Here is a 23,281-nt window from a genome sequence, read left to right as displayed (position 1 = left end):
TATTGGTCGCGAAAGCCTACGTGATAAAGGTCCTAACCAGTAACGCGTCCAAATAAGAGATTTTCACAGAAAACGCTCGTAAGTCAAATGTGCAGACTTCATAGTTGACAAAATTAAATGCTAAATGTTAAACTAAATATAAAATTAAATGCCCCTTCCCCTCACAAAATGTTCGTCTGACTTGTTTGGTGATATAGTTCCGCTCGGCCAGACTTCTGATTTCAAGTGAAATCCGCCAGAACATTTGGGGCCCTCGTCTGAAACGTGTCGGGTAAGTAGACCAAAATCAACATGGGGACCAGAAATTGTCAGATGGGCAGGGGGGCAAATCTCGAGTTCTGTGCCTTATATACAATGTGGCATCTGTGTCTCTCCCGTATGCCATTGTCTCTCTGTCTCTTTTCTCATCAATAATTTCTGCCTCTCAATAACCACTTGGGCATGTCTATATTTGTGTTCATGCCTCTCTGTTTAGTCTGTTGATTCATGTTGATTCTGCACTTAATGTAGCAAAATTCCAGCTCTGATAATTAATATCAGTTTGACTGCCATTCACGGTGGTGAGATGTTCACCTCCTCGCCCGGTATACAGGAGGTCGCGGGATCGATCTCGACCCTGATGCCTGCTGTATACAGGGTGCTTAAAAAAATGTTGACACTTCTGAGAATTTGCAACAACACCACAAGCAATGTGCCTCCGGGCTCTGGAGACCACCTGGAGAAGATTTCAAGCATATGTTGACAATGACGGCGAACAAGTGGAGACTCTGACTTTTGAAGCTATAAACGTGCATTTGTTATCATGTTACAGTTCTTTTTCCATTCAAAACGATATTCCCATATAAGTTTTAACATTTTTGAAGCACCCTGTATTTGTCGTTTGCGTGTCTCTCTCCCCGTGGCCGCGTAGATTTTCTCCGCGTCCTCCGGTTTTTCCCTCCACATTTAGACTCAACATCACCTCTCCTCCAGTGGGCATTGATTCTAAAGAGCACTCATGAGAGGCACTTAACCACTCACCCCACTACTTTTCCCCCATCTCCTACAGGGATATCAGAGCTTAGGAAGAAGATACCATACGGTTATAGACATGTTTATATTGCAACTGCAATCCGTAATGTGCGGTTGTGCTGGTGTCAACCCCCCTTCATGTCCATCTGTGTTGTGTACCTGAATCGTCGCGTTAATAATACAATCACACCGTGTCAACCCATACGGTTTAGCCGTATTCTTGTACAGGGAAATTGAGGTTTAGGTCCATAGGGCGTTTAGCCGTTTCAATAGGGGCAACAAAAATGTGTGGTCCATTTGTTTGTATCCCTTGTGATGGGACTTTGTTGGATTAACGTTGAGATTTATAAGGGCACGGGTGACTAATCAATAAGGTTGGTCCGCAATAAGGTGACTAATCGATAAGGCCTGAATTGGTCTGTAATAAGGTAGTCACTGATAAGGGATTGACTGACAAGTATGATTCAAATACCCGAGAGAAAAACTAAGTAATAATTAAAATACTTTTTTTAAAACACGCTTTAATGAAATGTACCGTACGAGTAATGGAAAAACACCCCACGACTCTAGGAAGTGACCCCGAAGCTTGCCACAATGTAAGAGGCCGTGGTGATTTACAGCCAACGTCAGTTGAGCGTGGACAATTAGACCCAAGCCGAAATAATTTTTTCAAATATATATTTATTTTTAATGATATAATGTAGTATTGTAACCAGTAAAATTGAGTTGCATTTTATTACACGCTTTTTTTATTATTACCATAATAAAAAACCCCAACTTAGTCAAACACGGCTCATAGTTGGGTGAACCAAAGGTTATTTTAAGGGATTTCAGAAGTAGCTCTGTGGTGTCCGCTTCCGCACATTTCCCCGAAATCTGAAGCGATCCAAACATGGTCGACGTAATCGAATCTAAGAGTCGAATCGCTTGCGACAATCGCCACGATTCTCGATATCGCGACAAAAAAAGGCGGGAAACGTTGGGTTTGTGGTGTCGCCGTGGAGCCGCGGCTCTCTCGAGATAGACAATCAGCCCTCGCGCTTTTCCCTCGGGGAATCCGTGCGAGGAAAGTCTCCACTGCTAGCGTGGAGGTGGTGGTGGAGAATGGCGGCGATGAGGAGACGGCACCACGACGCCTGGGCCGCGGACAACCGAAGCGGCGTGCTCCGAACCCGGGTATGGACCGCGCGCTCGAGACCTGCCGCCTCATAGCGACGAGGGGGGGGGGCAATCATCGCCATCGTCGTCGTTCACCAGCCGTGGTCTACCCACTGCTGGATCAAGGGCTGCTTCGGTACGATTCGCGCTTCGCTCGGATCGATTCTTGAATCGGGAAAAGATTTGATAAGCGATTCGATCCACCCGTTGTGTGCAAGAGTTGAGCGTCTTTGTGTCTCGCTCCGTCACCTCCTGGTGGGGCTGGCGGGCAATGGGAATTTAATTCCCTCGTTGAGTCATTCCGCGTGGGTTGCGTTATCGTAGGTGGCACAAGGGGCCGTCCATAAATGACGTCACGCACCTGGGGGGGGGGGGGGTCAGACATTTGTGACAGGGGTGGGGGGGACATGCGCAACTTTAAATAAATATAGACAACCTTCTTCTTGGTTCTTTCGGTAAAGTCACGTAGAATGGAAATAATAAAATAATAAAAATAAAACATAATAAAATAATTCTCACGACGTTTCGGCCACAACGCAAGCAGCCGTCCTCAGGTGAAGACCAGGTCTGTCGGGGAGACAGCGTCTGAATGAAACACCACCACGCTTGGAGCGTATATTTAAGCTGGGTTGGAAGGGGGGGAAGGGCGCCTTGACAAAATAATTTGCATATCAAGAGAAATTTAGCATATTCATGGGAAATGCAGCTATGTGATTAGTACTAGTTATGCCCGTGCATTATGCTGCTAATCCTGCATAATGCACGGGCATTATGCAGGATTAGCAGCAGGGGGGGTCTGACTTTTTGTGACGCCGTGTGACGATGGGGGGGGGGGGTCAAAAATCGTCCAAAATCGCGTGACGTCATTTATGGACGGCCCCAGAGAGATGGGAATACTGGGATGTGGCGTGCCGGGTTTGAGGAGATTTTCCCCGTGTGTGCAGTATACGACTCGCACACATTTAACAAATAAATAACCTAAACGCATTCGTCAAATACAAAAAAACTGGCCTTAAATGATATAGAAGAAAAAATCTACAACAGGCGACGTTTCGGGCAATGGCTCCTCTTCACAGCGCACGAAACATGCTCACTCCACGTTTATATTGGCTACTATATATCTAATTTGCAGTCTAATTACCCTCGGGTCGATTAGCGTCAATATGCATTAGCGTGTAACAGTACGGTAATTGGAATACAATTGTATTCACCTCAAAAATATTCTACCCCTACTGGGAAAACTTGACAGGACCCTGTTGAAAAGGGCATTGTGACTACCGGCTAAACAAGCGTGGTAATACGAATACAATGAAACGCCCGGACTATGCACGTTGCCTGTAACCCAGCGCTGTGGAGACAGCCAGGGTTGGTGGATCACACACGGATCTTGTGAAGCTCCCTTCCCGTGGGCGTGGAGGAGGTGCCCGTGCCCTGGCTTGCCGCGAGAAGGCGGTACAGCAAGTAGTGGACTTTTTTAGTAGTGGACTCCCATCTGTTCCACCTGGTACGGGATAGAGTGTTGCTCCCTCGCATGTGTGCGTGGTTTTTCTCCGGGTGCCCCGGTTTCCTCCCACACGCGTGTACACTCAATTGTGTCGAAATATCTTAATGCAAAGAGGACTGCAGAGCTTGGACAATTGAACCTTATGGCGGGACCCCGGGGTCACATAAGCCCCCGGCTCTCGCATAAACTGCGTTGCGACTTCATTTTATGACTGTTGAAGGCGAACGATACGGCAATCTATTCCTCTCGACGAGTTATACATGATGCGCTAATCAAAGTTTCAAAGTTTTGTTTCTTCTGCGCATTCGTCCTCGCCGCTGCGCTTGGACGACACGACAACAGAACGATCCGCGCCAGGTGGGTCGCTACGAGCGGTGGAATGGAGTCGCCAAAAATGAATTAATTACGATTTTGGCTTCCGTTTATTCGGAACCCCGGGGTCCCAACATAAGGTTCAATTGTCGGTAGAGCTGACTCGCAGCGCGGCTGCTGCCTTCCTGCTTGTCCGCGCCTCCGAGTCGTTCTCTCGTCGAGCGTACGCTGTGCGGCGTGTTACGCGTCGACATCGCGATGCTGTACTATGGGAACCTCATTTGCCAGTAAAAATATGATAATTGGTTCTTTACCCTTCTATCTGGCAACAAAACTGACACCTTTTTACAAGGAGTCATGTTTGAATAGACCGCAATACCTGCAGTCATAATACAAACAAAAGAACATAACTCTGATAATGTGCACTGTCCTTGCCAGATAGAAGGGTAAAGAACCAATTATCATATTTTTACTGGCAAATGAGGTTCCCATAGTGTAGATGCTTGCCCCGAGCTCTCATACTCTGATGGTGCATTGTCGTTGAGTTGTGCGCCTTTTGGCGTCATCTGGTCCAACCCATGTGAGACTAGGCTCTAAGGAAAGCTGTCTCGGGTGTGGACCAATCAACTTCAAGGACAGTGCACATTATCAGAGTTATGTTCTTTTGTTTGTATTATGACTGCAGGTATTGCGGTCTATTCAAACATGACTCCTTGTAAAAAGGTGTCAGTTTTGTTGCCAGATAGAAGGGTAAAGAACCAATTATCGCGATGCTGCTTGCGACATTTGCATTGCGGCTGCTCTCTCTCGTGACAGATGGCGCTGACCGCTTCTCCTCCACCTGGTGGGCACATCGACCTGGGCCCTCACTGCTCCACGTTCACTCACGCACTGCAGCAGATACGAGGCAAGGCGACGTTCGCTTTGTACACTCGTGGGTAGGCCACAGCACATTCATCACAGTCGTGGTGAGTGTGGAAGCAAACTGAAACGCAATTTGGATCACGTGAAAGGCCACGTATTTTTTTTTTTATATATAAAAGTGTAAGGGATTGTCAGGGGAATGATTTCCAGCAAAAGGAGGGGGAGTGGGACGGTGACAGGGGAAGAGGGAGGAGCAAGCGAGGAGATATAAGAGAGAGAACGGGCGGGAAGAAGGGAGATTTAGCGGGAACGAGATTGAGAAGGCGGGGGGACGAGTGTTGACTGAAGGAAGGAATAAAAGACGAACCCCCTGCAACCTTGTGTTGGCTCTCCTTTACAAAAGCGTAAAATTGCAATGGTGAGTAGGTTTGCTTGGTTCTAGATTTGAAGTTTTCGTGACTGCAAGGATCCATACTCTTTGGTTCTTTCGGTAAAGTCACGTAGGTAAAAAATAAATAAATATAAATATAAAACATTTAAATAAAAAATAAATATAAGTAAATTAAATCACGACTTTTAGATTGCAACACAAGCAATCATCAGGTGTAAAAATCACAGCTAGAAAACTAAAAATCACAGCTAGGCACCTCTGTGCCTAGAAATGAAATCCTAAGAAGGCTGGCTGAACAAGACTCTAATAATCATTTCATTAACCGATTATACCCTTTTGACTGAATGTGGTACAACTCGAGTACAGGTATTCGAAGCGTCAACGTGATTCTTTTGTGCTGTGGGGTGCACTTTCGCGCCTGTGTTAATGTTTGTCGCACCCACCCCCAGGTCTCCCTGCCACTTTGGCCACGCTGCCAGTGGAACTTGACGTCTGCTTCAACGCGGTATGTCTCTCTTCTTGTGCCGCACCCTTCTCCACCGAGGCCGATGAGGTGATCAGCCGGACACTCTCAAGAGGTAAACCATTCACCTTTTTGCTGGATCATTCACGGTTACGTGCAGTGGGGGGTGAAAGCAACACACCGCATCTCAGGTTTTCCGGCTCTAGGTATCGCTTTCAGGTTACGAGGTAACTTCCATTGGTGGGATGTATGTCGTGTCTCGGTATAACAGGTCTGATCTTCATGTACGCACACACTGCACATGTTATATGAAGCTGAAAAACACGGATATAAAGCAGTTGCCTCCCCTAACCTGAACTATGAGCTTGTGTGAATGATGTACTGATTTAATGAGTAGCTGACAAGCCACGTGGTGCTTTGCCATTAAGCTAGTTTGCTCGCAGAGTAGTTTTCACATCCATGTGGGAATTTATGAAGGGAATTACCAAAGCGTTATATCTAAATTACCACAGTCATACCCGCTGCAGCCTTCGTCCGCTTTCGTCAGCCGTTAGGCCCACGGTCCCTGCCTGTTCTGTCGTTAAGGACTTCTTGGATCGCTTTTAGTCTGGAACCTCCCCCTTTGACCTTGCCGCCATGGGGTGGTGACCCTACCAGGAGCACGAGGCTCCTGACAGCTTCGCTCTCGGGATCATAGGAACACGCAAACCTCTCCACCACAATAAGGTGGCGATCCTCGGAGAGGACCCATCGATAGCGGTGTAATGATTTCATCCTTCCAGCAATTCCACAAATTGTTGTGATTCACTTTCACTATTTGATTTCCTAATTCTTTTTTAACCCTGTGTTGAATGCAATGGCCACTGGTGCTTGCAGGGGTCACGTGTACCCATGACAACATACACATCGACTCTTACCACGTGTGATTTGCGGTTCATGTGGCGCACAGTCCTGCAGGTGTCCTGCGCGAGGGTTGAGGCAGCGTTTGAGGTGGACGAATGGTCGGCCGCAATGAATTGGGCAGCGGACGGGGAGGCAGCACGGGGTCTGGGCCAGCTGCTCACCCTGCAGGCCTTTCTCTGGCTGCTCCGACAGGAGGTGGAGAGGGCAACTTCTCTGCTGTCGCTTACCAAGAAGGTCGGAGTGGAACGTTTGTGTGTGGATATTATGGGATGACGAGAGCGTTGTCACGACGATGCAGTTAGAAGTAAAAAAAAGGCTGTGATAAATTACGGTACATTTTAGGGCATATCATTGCTGGCATTCATCATCGGCGGAAGTTGATGCGCAGTTTTTTTTTATTGTCAAACATATTTACCCAAATCTAGACAAATTTGATCTTTGGACCCTCTAGTGGACAACTGGGGATGCTAGCTTCCAATCAGGTCACATACAAAAGTCACGTGACTACCTGGGGTTGTGTGCTCTGCAGAATAGTGATTGTTGACACTTTTCACTGAACTGTTTTCATAGGCCAGACATAACTCCATCACTCGATACCTTTACCGTGTAAATTTACCAAAGTTGTTCACAGTAAATGTGGTGCTGTTGATATCATCATCATCTATCATCATTAGGCATGTAGCAATGCAGCTCTTCAAATGTATTCTTATACACTTGACACATGCATCAGATTGCGTATGTGAGGATTGATTAATTATAATATATGCATATTATATGCAGATATATTTATACGTAGAGAGTCAACAGAATTGTGCAGAAGAAACAGAGCAATGGTATAACATTACAAATGAGACCATAAAAACTAGGTAAAATAATTGATACTGGAAATGAATCATTGCCGAAAATTGTGGCAACTCATCAAATCACTACATGGATGAACCGTTAAATGCCAAGTCGTCATGAATAGCATCATCATCATCATCAGCTTTTTAGATGCAATGTTGTGTCTGTTTCCATGTTGAACAGGCTGAGAGTATGGAAGGAGTCTCGGACAGTAACAATGTCTCAATGGAGTCACCCATGGCATGCATACCGAGTGGCCCTCTCCAATATCAGTCGTCTGGGGTCAGCCACACCATCCTGGACCCCGAGAGCATAACTCAGGCTCTGTCAACTTGGGAGGCTCTCATGAAAGGTTCGAGTGACTTGTGTATCGAGTGGTATTCAATGGCGAGACTAGTGACATGGATGCTTGTGCACTGCATTCGATTTCACGGGTCTTGGGTTTGATCTTATTCGTATGAGTAAATCGTTCGTTCGTTCTCAATCCGCTTGTCCTGGTGAGAGTCGCGGTGGCGGCATATTGAGTCGGACGGTCCAGACCTGGAAATTGATATCTGAATCCATAGACACCCCAGCAGTGTGTGTGTGTGTGTGTGAAGAGGGCAGTACCCTCAAGCACACCTAGGGAGGGAGTGAGGATTTGAGAAATGGTTTGGGGAGGTGCAAATTAAGTCGCTAGTAACAGATTAAATAAAACCCCTCCAGTGTGAGTTCAATGCTTGGGGAGGGGTGTAATTTTTGGAGCGGTCCTGGGTGCACGAATACTCCTGAATCCCACTATCTGAACTTATACCCACGATCCGAATTTATCCTGGGCCTCTTCTACTTGGCCGGCATTGTGATATTGTAATACATGCCAGGCTTGATAGGTATTTGAGCATTTGCTTCAATCATCTGTTATGGGTTATCAGTCCATCTTGATGTGATTTGGGTTGGTTAGAGATATGTATGTTTGTGCATCACTGTTGTAATTCAATTCCCACTGAGATGTATCTGTTTTGAAAGGGAGACTAAACTAGTTATAAAACGAGTTTGTTACAGCTTTTTTTTAGTTGTTGGAACCAATTTATATTTGAGCTTATACAATAGCGTAGATTTATTTGATGCTATATCATAGGCTCACAGCAAAATCCAAATTGAAAATATACAAATTGCAAAACCTTAATTCTTACGCCTCTGATTAGCGTGATTGGCGGCGTACAGTATGAAAGAAGTTCAACATATATACGTGCATTTTGAGCGTAAAAATTTCATTCGAATGGCAAATCTGCACAGCCATGCATAACTGTGCCAAACATTGACCTGTGCTGTAGGCAATGCGCTCTGTGTCGAGGGCAAGTGGCTGGACGCTTTGGACATTCTCGAGGGAGTTTCCCAGCGCTGCACGTCCCGCCGATTCCACGCCCTGGTGCAGAACCTCATGGCTCGCTGCTTTCATTCCCTCGTGAGTGATGCCCAGGCCCTGTCTAGGCGGCCACTATCGCACTTTGTAGATTAGCGCTGGTAAATCAGTTATTCATAATTAATCAACGTTTTTGGGTTCGATCGCGTTATTTATAAATGTGTCGCAACCCTCCACCACCCGACACGGCCGATCAGTAAAAAAGTGTCACGTTGACAAAAGACAAATAGTTCACTGCTTTAGCCCACCGGTGTGTTGAAGCGTGAAACCACAACATTTACAATTTTTGAGTACGACGTTTCGCTGGTAATTGCATCCAGCATCATCGGGCAATTCGCCAGAATGGTGAGGCTCTGCTCTTGCTCCCGGTCTTAAATAGAGCAGCAGCAGCAGGGTGACGTCATCATTTTAGTCATCAGGTGCAATGATTTGAGGCGGAGGGGGGGTATTGTAATTATATACTAGATTAGTAATCAGGCAATTGTTACAATGTGAGTTGTAGATTAGTAATCAGTTGTAATGTGTGTTATTGTAATTATATGAAACCACAACATTTTAAATTATAAATTTTAAATGTTGTGGTTTCACGCTTCAACACACCGGTGGGCTAAAGTACTGAACTATTTGTCTTCTGTCAACGTGACACATTTTTGCTGATTGGTGGTGTCGGGTGGTGGAGGGTTGCGACACATTTATAAATAACGCGATCTAACCCAAAAACTTTATGATGAATAATATTGGTCGCGAAAGCCTACGTCTTAAACTAAATCAGCTATATTTACTAATGTAAACTAAAACTATTAAATATTTTAATGTTGCCATTTTAGGCCCATTGGGCTATATAATAAAATAAAATCGTAGGTAGTAAATAGTACTCCCAGTTGAGCTGTGTTCACTGTTGTACCTCTTGAGAGGTAAAACCGTGAACAAAACAGAGTGAAGGAAAGACAAAAACGGCGGGAATGAAACGCAAGAGCGACAGGATGACACGGAGATACGCAGAGCTACAAATCTCGCACCGCCTACTGGGCGTGAGCGTGCACTGCAGATCTAGCTGCTGAAAGAAGTTGTGTGGATGCAATGTTATTGTTTCGCTGACCTGGTGCGGCTTTAATGCAAAATCCAGCTAGCTGGGGTTTTACTCTACGTTGTAATTGGCTATTGTTAACCAGATGCGGTATGCACCGCAATAATAGAAAGCGATTGATTCTTGAATCGAATCGCGACCAGAAATTGTGACATTTTATCGAAATGCAGGGGAGTGAATTGTTACTGCATAATATCTACCATATGCTCTGTTAAGCATTGCAAAGCATGTTTTTTTTCTCTCCATTATTTCATCTGGCCTAAATATGCTTAGTGACTATAGCCCATGCATAGCCGATGAATGTTCTTCTGGCGAAAATGTAAACTTTTACATTCTAAAATACTTCATCGCCTTGACATCTGCCCACCTTGGCATTCACATTATCTGTCGTGCCGAAGGTGCCGAGGACTTTCGCATTATACGTGTGACTTGTGGCCTACCCCGCAGGGAAAAGTTAATCTGGCCATGGTGCTCTACAGACGTTGCGTGGAGACGGATGCACGCCATCTGTCGGCGATCTACGGGCTCTCCCTGCTCTTTCGTCAGCTCGGGAGGGCGAGCGCAGAGCTCCAGGCACTGGGTCTGCTCTCTAGCGTAAGCACCGCTAGCCGCTTTGGGGGCTTCCACCTCCATCTGTGGCCTGCAACTGTATCACCCAACACATTCCTGCGGAGGGAGCTGGTAGGAACGTTGGGTTGCTTGGTCAATGGCCAAGGTCAACGACGGCGTGGTGTATTCTGCAAATATGGCCGACTGTGAGGGCGGGCACAAGCCAGCGTGAGTAGGTTAAACGTTGAGTTTTATAAGGGCACCACGGGGTGACCAGCCCCTCCCCACCCAGCCCCACCCCTCCCACCCCCCACCCAGCCCCACCCTCCCCACCCAGCCCCTCCCCACCCTCCCCACCCAGCCCCTCCCCACCCTCCCCTCTCCACCCAGCCCCACTCCTCTCATTTTTGGATGCACGACGGACGGACGGACACAATAATCCCCTGTGGGCTGGTGTAACCAGGAGGTTCCTACCAGTATAAGTGGTATGTTGAACTTCTGTCGCACCGTACGTAGCCAACCGTGCTCATCGTAGGTGCGGGGGAAGGACAACAATCTAAACGCAAAAAGCAGTAAACAGAAAGTTTTCAATCTAGATTTCAAAGTGCATAGCTCCCAATGGCTTCCGAATACCACGTGATGATGATGTTCACTATCATCCACCGTCATCATTGCCATGCGAGGTGGCAACGATCTAGCAACGTTGATGCAGGGTGGGTAAGTCATGCAGTGTTGTAATTACGATGTGTATCTCACACCCAGCCTCGGTATACGAAAGCGGTGTCGTGACAGCAGCACAGCAAGCATGCTTCAGGCAAGCTACGGTCTTGAATTCTGCCGACATCATCGTGTTCCTGAGGCAGCAAGGGTGGCCACCGACAGTTTTTGAGTTGTCTGGGATAGTGTCCCGTGGTCTAGCTCCTTCAGCTCTTGCTGGCGGGGGGAGGGGTGGCAGCCACGGGGGCACTTCCAGGCCAGGCTTGATCCCGCCCCGTTCTAAATACAGATAGTCCCCGAGTTACGATGGTCCGGCTTAGGATATTTCGATCTTACGATGGCGATAGCGATACGACAAAAATGTAAAATATTAAAAAATTTCGCTCGGCAGTCAAACGCAGCAGCGTACGAGGTGCGATGCTGTACGTTGGGATGCTGCTGGGATGTACGCATCTCCCGCCTTGTGTGATGCAGATAGGATTGTTTCCTGAAAAATACTTTCTATTAAATTGCAGTTCATATAGGTAGGCTCAGAATTTACCTCGGTTTTTTTACTTTACATTTTACTGTGCAATACAGTATTGTAATTAATACATACATACAGTATATAGTTTATACAGTACGGTACTGTAAATTGCTAAATTTTGCTAAATTATCACCATTCTTTAGGACTCCTGGGTAGGCTAAGCCATCTTCGACTTACGATATTTTTGACTTACGATGGGGTCGTCGTAACGCATCTCCATCATAAGTAGAGAACTACCTGTACACGTACGGTCTGTCTTAATCTGGTGAGTCTATTCAGTTCACAGTTACCTGTAAGGATCACAAATACGCCCTGGGGTCTGACTCTTTGGTGCAGCCAATGAATGCTAGCTAAGAATCTTAAATGAGCCTCAGTTTGGCTGCTTGAGTCTTGAGATTGCGTTAATTGATAATACTTCTAACCACACATTCATTGGCCCGAGCATTCCCATTGAATCTAAGTAGACCAATATGTACATACATTTGGCTATGTGAGTATTAAGTATTTTATTGAGTCATGTCCTCAATATTATAATTAATTGGCATAATAAATATATAATTACATAATGAAGCACATTATTGTAATTTTTTGTATTTTAATAATACTTTCATTACTCCTTTCAATATATAGTCTTCACAAGCAGAGTTTGTTCCTGTCTTTGATATTCATCATAAAAGTTAAGTACTTTATACATCATAAAAATGTACTACTCTATACAATAAAAAAACACACTGGCCATATAAATGTCTTTACAGTACTTTGTATTCATTGATGAATGGAAATGTGCCTGTGGGTGACTTCATTAATTATTCACGGTTTACACACGTGGTGTTATTCATATTAATGAGCTTGGAGGTTGATTCTTAGGGCTGTTTATCATCTTCTTGTACACACTCGATGTCACTGTCTCACACCGGACTTGCTCAACATTTGGTTTAGTAGTAATAGGTTTTTACCCTTTTATCTGGCACCAAAACTGACACCTTTATACAAGGGATCATGTTTGCAATAACCACAACACTTGCAGTCGAAATGCAAACAAAAAGAGACTAGGCTCTAAGAAAAGCCGTCTCGGGTGTGGACCAATCAATTTCAAGGACAGTGCATATCATCAGAGTTGTCTATCTTTGTTTGAATTTCGACTGCAAGTGTTGTGGTTATTGCAAACACGATCCCTTGTATAAAGGTGTCAGTTTTGGTGCCAGATAAAAGGGTAAAACCCTATTACTATATCTTTCTACTGGCAAAGGAGGTCTCATAATGTGAACAACATTTGGTTATTTATCTAATATGCTTGTTTACCCAGGACAGCCTGAAACTCACGACTCTGCCAAGTTTAATTTTCACATTGCATGTGAAACCAATCTCCTCACATGCTCACACATTGACCTTATACACCAATTTTATACCTATTAAAATTAAATCTGAAAACTATGTATGTATGTTGAACTTTTTCGATGTCTTTCCGACAGACCTGTTCACCTGGGGACGGCTGCTTGCGTTGTGGCCGAAACGTCGTGAGAATTGTATTTTATAATGTTTTATTTTTATTATTTTATTATTTCCCTTCTACATGACTTTACCGAAAGAACCAAGAAGATATGTTGAACTTCTTTCGCCCCGTACGTAGCCAACCATGCTAATCTGAGGTGCGGAACCAGGAGTGTGGTAACTCGGGTTGTGTGTGTGTGTGTGACATCGTGCGTGTGCGTGAACCAGGCGACAGGTTTCCAGGCTGTGGAGAATGAGGCCGAGGCGATGGGAGGAGACTCCGTGTATTTGTTGGGGCAGGGCCCAGAGGCGTTGCTCTGCCAGTCAGTTGTGCACGTTGCTGAGCGCCTGGAGCCCACTGGGGCACTCTACCTGCTGGCCAGCAGAAGCCGCCAGTTGCTCAGGCGAGTGCGCAAGCTATGCTTATTACTGTGTGAAAGTTCACGGTTATGGACGTATGTACGTTTAACTTTTTTCGCACCGTACGTGCTAATTGGCGGTGAGGTGCAAAGTGGTTTCCTCGTATAAAACCATAAACTTCGTTTTGGAATGCGGGTCACCTGGTGACTGATAAAAAATTATATCCTGAGGATTATCAAGCATAATTCTCAGTGGCAATAGGGTAAAAGGCTTCGAGAAGGGGTCGTGGTTTATACTTGAGCGATATGATAATGGCTTTTCTATAATTCAGTGTCGATAACGCTGATAAAGTATTGTCAAACTGCAATTATATACCACTGACAATTGTATACCGATTTTTATATTCAGCACACACATATCATAGTAAATGGTAAATAAATGAATGTGGAATAATATTTGACAGTGTAAGATTCCAGCCAGGTTCATTCGTACAATGTATTATGCCACGTGTAAACATTAAGTACAATTTCATAACTTTGGAAGCATTGCCTCATGCGTGGCATTCTGGTACGATTACGTGAATGTACATCGTATGTGGGTTCTCGCCAGGTGAAATAGTCTTGGAATGAACATTGATGTTTGTGGTTAATCACAGGCCAAAGAGGGCATGCACACTTTTCTGTTGTGCAAATAGCTGTGATAAACTCATCTAATAGATCTCACTGTGTCGTGCAGCTGCATCCAGCACAGGTAACAGCGCGCTCGAATTATCTTTGATAAGACTAGGAGGCAAATTTAAGTTATATGTGGTACATTGATTTACTTGAACTTTGGCCACGAAAGGCATCAACCCTTCGACATGAATTACGTAAGCTTTTAATTATTTTTGCAGACTACTGACCGAAGCAACGACGGCTAGTGTGGCAAAATGTGCGCTGGCTGTAATGAGGTTCTCAGTAACGGCACCTTCCACAGGAGTTGAACCACTCACAAGGGGCTCTTCGTCTTTGTGATTGGTGTAGGTTGGAGGAAGCGGTAGAACGATATGAAGAGTTATTGGCCCTGCTGTCAGATTCTGCTGCTGTGCAGGTATAAGTATCTTAATTTTCTCTTGTTTACCAGACGTCCAATGCAACATGTTGAATTTGTATTTTTGGTTCTTTCGGTAAAGTCACGTAGAAGGGAAATAATAAAATAATACACATATAAAACAATAAAAATTCTATTTTTATATTTATATTATTTTATTATTTCCCTTCTACGTGACTTTACCGAAAGAACCAAGAATATGAATCCCTGCAGTCACGAAAGCTTTAAATCAAAATGTTGAATTTGATTTTTAACCATCGGCTAATTTTTCCTCAATTTTAAATTACCCTTTCAACTGTATAGCTGAGACTGCACAACATGTTTCTTCCCTCTACGATGTTTCTTAACATGACCAGTGTTTAACTTGTCAACCCTTTTAGGTAGAAGACGTAGGCCTGACCGTTCCTAGGATCCCTGCATTGTACCTTGAACTAGCCTCTACCTTTCTGCATCTGAGGAAACACGACAGAGTTATTGCAATTTGTGATGATGTAATCAGCAAAACCAGCTGCACTATCCCGCAAAAGCTGGTTCTGGATATGAGGAGAAACTCCGCAGAAATGGGGCTCCATGTTGCCCATTTGAACCCTTCCCGGGAGGCAGAAGACCCCGTCCTTTCAGATTTTTTCAGAGATTCACCCGGAGGTGAACATTCAAGCTACCTACAAACAGTCACTTGGGACATCGGCAACAGTCGTGCAGATTTGAAGCAGGTGAGAACTTGGAATATGTTTGCCTTGTGTTTATAGAACGACCAAAGCTTAGATGTTGAATGCATTTCAAAAAAACGATGCCCCCTAAATAACTATATAAGCATGCAAAATATTGCAATTATTTCTAGCACAGAAACCGATATCATTTTTTTTATGTTATAAAATAAAAGTTTGCTGGCTGGATTCCAGCCTGGCTGGCCGGCACGTGGTTAGGTGCCCGTGCGTGGCGGTAGTGATGTCACCGTGTACATTTGCGTGATCATGTGACCCACACCCCACAGCGTTGAGCCAGGTTAGTCCGTCGCGCTTACATCACGCCTCCCCCACTGACCCTGCACCATGGCCATTTGTCGAACGATCATATTAAATACTATATTAGGCAAAAGTTTTGCTCGCTGGCTGGCTGCCTAGAGGGATGGATGGAAACGTTCAAAGGACGTGCGGGTTGCTATTCTTGTAAAAAATAAAACGTTTAAAAGTTATGCTCAAAGATTAAAAAAGTTAAATAACGCGAAACACAAAAACAACCATTGTAACAACCCCAACAAGACTCGCAGAGAATCCCAATAGCAATTTAGCGACGACGTATTATTTCTTTAATTTCAGGATTTGGGCGAAGCGCGGTCGCGTGGGCAGTTGTCCGGGCGTTGGGCCGAGTTTGGCTGGCTCTGGGGCCACGAGCGGACAGCGTTGCCCGCGGGAGGAGGCGCCCGCTTCAGCACGGGGAGCCGCCGCGTGCGGGAGAGTCTGCACGCCGCCCTGTGGACGGTGTCTGCGCGGGTCCTGCGCGCCGCCGCGCTGCTCGAGCTCGGCAAGGCGGACGAGGCCCTCCGGGAACTCGACAGGTGTTGGTGGTCGTCGTGTGGCGCGGCTTGCTTGCTTGCATTGTTTCTATCGCGTCGTCGTCGAGAGGTTACCGACAGAAGATAGGCGATTGTCGGCGACTGTCGTGAAAGGCAACCGCCGTTACTGGAGCAATATAGACCGTCTCTTTCCATATACGTACCTAGATTAACACGCTTGCTGCCGTATATTTGTTTGCATCCTTGTTTCTTTGTGTTCCACAGCCTAAGGAGGAGCACGTAATGCATTTTGTTAATTGCCAGAGGGAAACTACAGACATGAGTGGATGGGGATACCTCGCGGTTCGTTTCTATAAGCCAATTAGGCTGACAGTAAGCTTACAAGCAGAGTTGAAAGGTGGGAGCAGCCAAGCAAATTGTGAGAGATCAGCCGTGATGAATGCCTGATGTTGAATTCCGTTAATGGATTGTCTTTCATTATCCGTATTTGTTGCTGGTTTCCTCGCTAGCCTGTGGGTTTTTGTGCGTTAAAATCCTCCGTCTCTTCACATGCATGCTTGTGCGTTCTCAGGTCGACCGATGAACTCTTCAAAGTTATCGTCATTCCTAGCAACAAAGGTACGCTTCATATTGCGTAGTACGTGCATCTAGCCAGGCTAATACAGCCCAAAGTTAAGCTCGCTGCATTGACTCGATGGATTGGCGGTGTGGGGCATTTCCGCGAGCATGCAGAGGCCGTGCTCTGTCTGGCAGTAGCTAATGGATCAAGAGTACATGTAGAGAGAGCTCCACCAGCTGCGAGTGGTCACCGACATGTGAATGGTATTCTAGATTTGAAGTTTTCGTGACTGCAAGGATTCATACTCTTTGGTTTTTTCGGTAAAGTCACGTCGGTAAAGTCACGTAGGTAAAAAAATATTTTTTTATTTGTTTTTTTTTTACCTACGTGACTTTACCGAAAAAACTAAAGAGTATGTGAATGGTACCCTCCGAAAATGACGTTGGACTGCCCTGTAGTTGCCTCCTTTTAACACTTTTTTTTGCAATAGCACATCGGAGTGCTGTGTTGTCTTTGGTCGCACGATTGGGGTGTTATTAAACGCTATAATGTGATACGAAATTGTTACAACGAATTACTTGCGGACTCGGGAGAAAGTTTTGCGATATCAGTGGTTTTCACTATAACAGGTTTAATTACAATATGAACTGGGGCCTTTGGAAAACATTAATGCATCGCTGAGTATATATGCAAGTGTGCATTTGTACAGGTCTGGGAGTCATGCACAGGTACATGTTTATAGTATTCAATGTACTGTACAATGTAGTGTCTAGTGAATACTGTAATAAAACAACGATGATTGGATGTTTGACAGCCCGTACGATAGTTAAACTCGTGGCCGCTGATGAAACGCGATCGCTGTGTGAGGTATAAATCAACACGAGCAACGCATTCCTGCTGCAGTTACGTTCGTTGTAAACAGGGGATCGTGATGAGCGTGGGTCATAATAACGAGTTATTACGAGCTAGTTAACATCCTACGGTGGCGAGATGTTAACTATCTCGCCTGGTATATAGAAGGTCGTGGGTTCGATCCCAACCCTGGCACCTGTTGTATATTTGGAGATTGCATTTTCTCCCCATGGTCGCTATGATTTTTCTCCAGATCCTCCGGTTTTTCCCTCCATATTTAGAATCATGCGTTTAGAGCGTTCAGATGCTATAAATGTCCACATGGCAAGCCATTTTGTTGAGGTATCAGTTGTGGCCAGGTCGCTTCTGAAAAAGAGCTGTGTAGTCTAATCTAAAAAATAGTTTAGTTTTTAATTTAATACTGCACACCAAAACCATTTACAAGGAAGGAACTGCTACGTTGAAATGTATTCCCGTTTAAATCTGTATCTTAGTCGGCTCCCCAACTACAAAGTGTCGTGACATCAGACTGCGAACAAAACAGGAACACATTTCCAGACGTCGGCTTGCACAGCTGATTTTTGTGTGTGGTTAACGGCGTTAGATGTCACTTGCTTACGTATCGCATTTCGTGCAGATTGCTCCGTTCAGCGGGAGTTTCCACTCGAAGAGCTGGCACTGAATCTGCTCAAGAGCCTGGTGTTTGATGGCATCGCTGGATGCTTGGAGACCATGGGCAGGGACAAAGATGCATTGCAGTACTACCTGTGCAGCCTGCAGGCGAATCCTGGTGGGTCCCAACACCATTTACTCTTCCTTCCGATATTAGGAAGCCACTGAAGCAATGCACTGTCAAATCTAGATTGAAAACTCATTTCGGTTAAAACTGCGTTTTGCGTTTAGTTTGTTGTCCTTCCCCTGCACCTCCGATTAGCACGGTTAGTTACGTACGGTGTGAAAGAAGTTCAACATACATACGTACGAATGCTAACCATTTCTCCCCCTCCTAGGTCTATATTATTAACATCTACATACTCATGGCTTGTGGTCAAGTTCATATTATTGCGGTATACTTTGTTCCAATACAGTTTCTTTTTTCTCAGTCATCATAATGTAAAGTGTTCGGTCATTCCCACAATGCCATATCTCAGATATGTTCTCTACACAATCGCCATTGACACTGATGAATCCTGTTTGCTAAATTTCATTCCCACCAATCTCTCTCTAATTGTGATGGGTATGCCCATCGCAGGTAAGAGGAAATCTACTCCTGCATGTAGTTATCAAAACGGTGTCACACACATCTGTACTTTAACCACCAAAGTTATTTGATTGCATGCATGAAGTACAACAGCCTCAGTGTAAACACGCTTTAATCCAGAATTGGTTTGACTGTCTGGTGACATAAAAAATAACGCATAATTTAAAAAAATTCTGACCTGACCACCACATCTGAAGACCTCTATATGCCCTTGCAATGCCACATTTGGCACATATTGTATGTATGTACTGTCTGCGTGTGCGCGTGCGAACCGTCTGTGGGAGCGGTAGTGTAGCGGTTTGCGCGCTGCGCTACGAACCCGGCGGCCCGAATTTGATTTCCGCTCACGGCCAGCACCAGTGACGATTACGATTATCTGAACTGGTTCTGGGCCTCCCCTAGGTTGACTCGGCGTCAAATGAGGAAGTGGTGCGGTGTGTAAAACATCAGCACTAACGAGACAAAGGCGGCCAGATATGGTATTGGCTACCGACCCTCTCGTGTGCTGTGCCGGCCTTAATCGGTGCTCGCTAACAGCACTCGCCCCAACAGTGTTAAGGCTATACGGAGAATTTTTGTCCTAATAGTTGTTAGCAGGATGTGCTACGAACCCAGCGACCCGAATTCGATTCCTGCTCATGGCCAACACCAGTGACGATTATAATGAACCGGTTATGGGCCTCCTCTAAGTCGACTCAGCCTCAAATGAGTACCTGGTGTGATGTGTTAAACATTGCTACTGGAGAGACAAAGGCAGTCAAGTGTGGTGCCGGCCACCCACCCCCTCATGTGCCATGCCGGACTTCATAGGTGCTCTCTAAAAGCACTTGCCCCAACAGTCTGTTAAGGCTATATGGAGGATCTTTGTCTTTCCCGTCTGTGTTGCAGGTGGGGTGCACAGCATGTACGGCCTGGTGCGGCTACTGAACAAGCGGAACAGGAAGGGGGAAGCAGTCGCACACTGGCTGAGCTTTAGGGGCCTCTTGGATGGTGACATCAGGCAGATGAATTCCAAGGGACAAAGTCTCACGGCGATTCCTGACCTGTAAGCCAATTGTTTTATTTCTTCATGAGAATTTTATAACTCGAATTACTTATATTTTTGAACTTGTTGCAGTATTACTCCTTGCACGCATTCGCACATGAAGCCCTCTTGAAATGTATCACGATGTTCTGCTCGGGCGACTTAGCCACAGGATTTGTGTTGACTTTGCATGCTATTATGAATAATATTAATAAGTGCATAATACAGTTTTTTTGGGGTTAGATCGCTTAAATATATAAATGTGTTGTTAAACCCACCACCACCCTACACAGCCAATTAGTAAGGGTTGTCACGTAAACAGAACGTGGCAATTCGTTACTAGTACAGCACACCGGTGTGTTGGAGAGCCAAGCCACAACATTTACAATCTGAGTACGACGTTTCGCCAGTATTTACAACTAGCTTCATCAGGCGACAGCCACACCTTACTAATTGGCTGTGTCGGGTGGTGACGGGTTTAACGACACATTTATATTTACGCAATGTAACCCTAAAAACCTGTATTATGGATGATATTGGTCGCGAAAGCCTATGCAATAATAAGTTCATTGAACAAAATACTACGATTACTTTAGAAGCAGCTGATTGCACCTCTGAACAGGTCGCTTCAAATCCTTGTGCCTAACAAATGAGAGCGGTATTTAATGATTCTGGCAGTGGGCCATACAACTACGTGCCAGAGCAAGTGAAGGTGCCAAGTGAGGGAGAGCTGCTGGAGATGGACCGGGACTCCTTGCTGCACTGGGACGGCTACAGCTCGGAGGAGCAGAGAGTCCTACGCACGTTGGCTACTGGATTGTTGCCGTTGTCCAACTAAATGCAAGTTATTCTCTACTTCCTGCTGCTAGATAAGGGCATGGGAGCCCTTGAGCAGTGGGTCACGTGAGGTTTGTGTAAATATATACGATTGAATGAGAACGTAATTCTGGTATTACTGGACTGGCTGAACCGCGCTGATAAATAATAAAACAGCACGTAAGTGTCCGTACAGTTTAATGCCGCGTTCTTTAACATGATAAAAGCTCATTGACATTCGTTACAAGCAACACCTAGATATCTGTTCTTGCGATAACAAGTTGGGGCACATCAGCATTTGACTTAACCAGTGAGACATTTCAACTACAGCAGGGCGATTGAAGTCGTCATCTGTCTGAAATTCCACACCATTCCGATAGGGTTATGTAAACTCCCACCCCAATGGGCGGGGAGGGGCAACGGAGGGTAGTGAACAACCCAACCGCAGCACGAGCTTGTGCCAGCTACTGCTTTGCAGATAGGTATGCGAGTTAGCAATTTAATGTATTTAGATGATTTTGTTGCTATAAATGTCCACATGATAAGCCACTTTGTTGAGCTATCATTTGTGGCCTGGTTGCTTCTGAAAAATAAATTCATAGTTCAGTGGGCTTTACCTGGTAAGGTAAAAAAATTGTTTACTTTTATATTTTTTAAGCGATGTGTTTACCTTTCCTATATTCTGCACCCCTTTTGTGTTTTTTGTATCTTTGTGTTTGTAACGTTCTGACCCCGTGCCCCTACTGGACATCTGTGAGAAGAGCTTTATAGCTCATCAGATTCCTCCTGCAGTATAAATAAATATTCTGATTCTGATAACATGTGTCCATGTGTCTATGCTCACGTGTCTAAGCTCCTTGTCTTCACTCACTCGCCGTGACCAGCGTGGTGATGTTGAGTTAACCCAGATAACCTGCACCAGTGAATTTACAATTTACAAAAGGGCTGTCTATGTATATACGCTGTGAGTGACTGCATATGTTGTTCGTGACTGCTTGTGGGTGTATGTCCATGCACCTAGCCTGGCACGAGCGCCGTGGTAACGCCACCACCACCACTTGGTGGTTGTTGTATGTGTGTGTGCACGTGAGAAGTGACATCGGCGTTATGAACTGGGTGTCATTGTGGTTGTCTGTGGTTGTGTATGGCGACTCTTTGCTATTTCTCCAAAAAACACCACATCATGGTCGCTAAAGAATTATATCTGGTCAGTTCCCCTTGCAGCAAGGAGGATTACTTTAAATATGCTCTTAGCAGGCGTAGTATGCTTCAAGTTTCTTCAATGTTTTATTTTCCCTAGTGACAGTTTAATAGCGGAATGTTGCACTAGGAAACCATTTATAATAAGCAGCTGCTGGGAATTTCCAAAGGAAACATAATTTGGTAATTAAAAATATGACTAGCATGTGAGATGATTTAAAACTGGGTTTGAACACATTTTAATGGCTAAAGGTGCAAATATGTATTGTAAATCATTTATTTTAGAGGTTTTTTTCCCCTGAGGAAAGCCTCATTGAGTCTCATGACTTTTTCAGGAGGGGCCTCCCAAATTTTTGTTTGCAGTTGGGGGGGTGGGGGGCGATGATTGCTTTGTATATTCCAACTTATTTCCGGGTCATTTTTCAAATTCGCCAAATGTTCACCTTGACGCCGGCACACAAAGACCTAACCCTTGCAAATGACGTCACGGGATCTTTAACGTCCACTGCGAAGCAGATGGCACGTTTTTTTACGGTTAATACACCCGCCACATTAATAACCGGGGAGGCCTCTGGATTCGAACCGTGAACCTCTGCAAACAAGCGGCGTACGTCGCCGCCCGACCATGAGTACGATAATACAACTGCGGGGAATGGAGATTCAGAGCTTACGTTAAAAACAAGAATCGGAGATAGTCGTTCGGGTAAACGGCAGAGCGAAAGTGCAAACGGGAATGATCTCTCTGGGAATCACAACGGGATGTCCGAGTGTCCCTGGCAGGATATCCAAGGTGACTCTGTGCAGAGGGAAGGGCTTGCCGTATCTGTTGGGCGAATGGCCCTTTCAGAGCGTGCTGGTGGTATGGGGGGACAGTAAGGGGAAACTGTTCTTGCTGGTATGTACGTGGGGAAATGGGGAATGTTTGGGTATGTGAGTCGGGGGGAGGGGTTAGGAGTTGGGGGGAAGGAGGCTTGGGAGGTTGTGGGACAATTGCCGGGCAAGGCGCAGGAAGGTCCCCGGAGAGGCGATTTGTGCTCCATCGTTGTGTATTTCCTGGTCCGCGTAATTTGTTTTTGTGATACAGTGAAACGTTTTTGTAAACTTGGTATCCTGTCCGAGGTCTCTTGTTGAGTCTGGCTTCAGTTAAACACACGTGAGCAAACATGGGACTCTTGTTTTAATACTCTTTGGTTCTTTGGGTAAAGTCACGTCGGTATAAAATAAAATAAATCACGACGTTTCGGGCGCAACACAAGCGTCCATCATCAGGTGGGAAAGCGTGATCTGCTGCTGGGGCAGACTGTTTTTAAAGGTTTGAAATGGGTGTAGCTCAATGGTCATAAAGAAGTGGCCCGGGCTAGTGATGTTAATGTGAGAAATGTT

General features: G+C 45.3%; 1 protein-coding gene across 1 annotated transcript; it reads left to right on the top strand.

The window, feature by feature from the left end:
- Positions 1-1,979: 1,979 nt before the first annotated feature.
- Positions 1,980-21,423, top strand: FANCG (FA complementation group G). Its single transcript, XM_078873030.1, has 15 exons — positions 1,980-2,187; positions 4,802-4,892; positions 5,690-5,818; positions 6,653-6,840; positions 7,633-7,801; positions 8,763-8,893; positions 10,386-10,532; positions 13,450-13,625; positions 14,604-14,670; positions 15,051-15,383; positions 15,990-16,228; positions 16,758-16,804; positions 18,235-18,387; positions 19,747-19,903; positions 20,561-21,423. Exons 1-15 carry the CDS (start codon positions 2,116-2,118, stop codon positions 20,718-20,720), a joined length of 2,259 nt encoding a protein of 752 aa, XP_078729156.1. The 5' UTR covers positions 1,980-2,115; the 3' UTR covers positions 20,721-21,423.
- Positions 21,424-23,281: the final 1,858 nt, after the last annotated feature.

The sequence above is a fragment of the Lampetra fluviatilis genome, chromosome 35 (genome assembly GCF_964198595.1).
Source record: "Lampetra fluviatilis chromosome 35, kcLamFluv1.1, whole genome shotgun sequence".
NCBI lineage: Eukaryota > Metazoa > Chordata > Hyperoartia > Petromyzontiformes > Petromyzontidae > Lampetra > Lampetra fluviatilis.
Note: the sequence above shows the minus strand (reverse complement) of the source record. Positions and strands in the feature narration are given on the sequence as shown.

What these genes read in the sequence shown, in the direction of transcription:
- FANCG (XM_078873030.1), top strand. Translation starts at nt 2,116, where the DNA reads ATGGCGGCGATGAGGAGACGGCACCACGACGCCTGGGCCGCGGACAAC. An exon ending in GCCCTCCGGGAACTCGACAG is followed by an intron (nt 16,229 to 16,757) that starts GTGTTGGTGGTC and finishes GTGCGTTCTCAG; the next exon opens with GTCGACCGATGAACTCTTCA. An exon ending in CGTCATTCCTAGCAACAAAG is followed by an intron (nt 16,805 to 18,234) that starts GTACGCTTCATA and finishes CATTTCGTGCAG; the next exon opens with ATTGCTCCGTTCAGCGGGAG.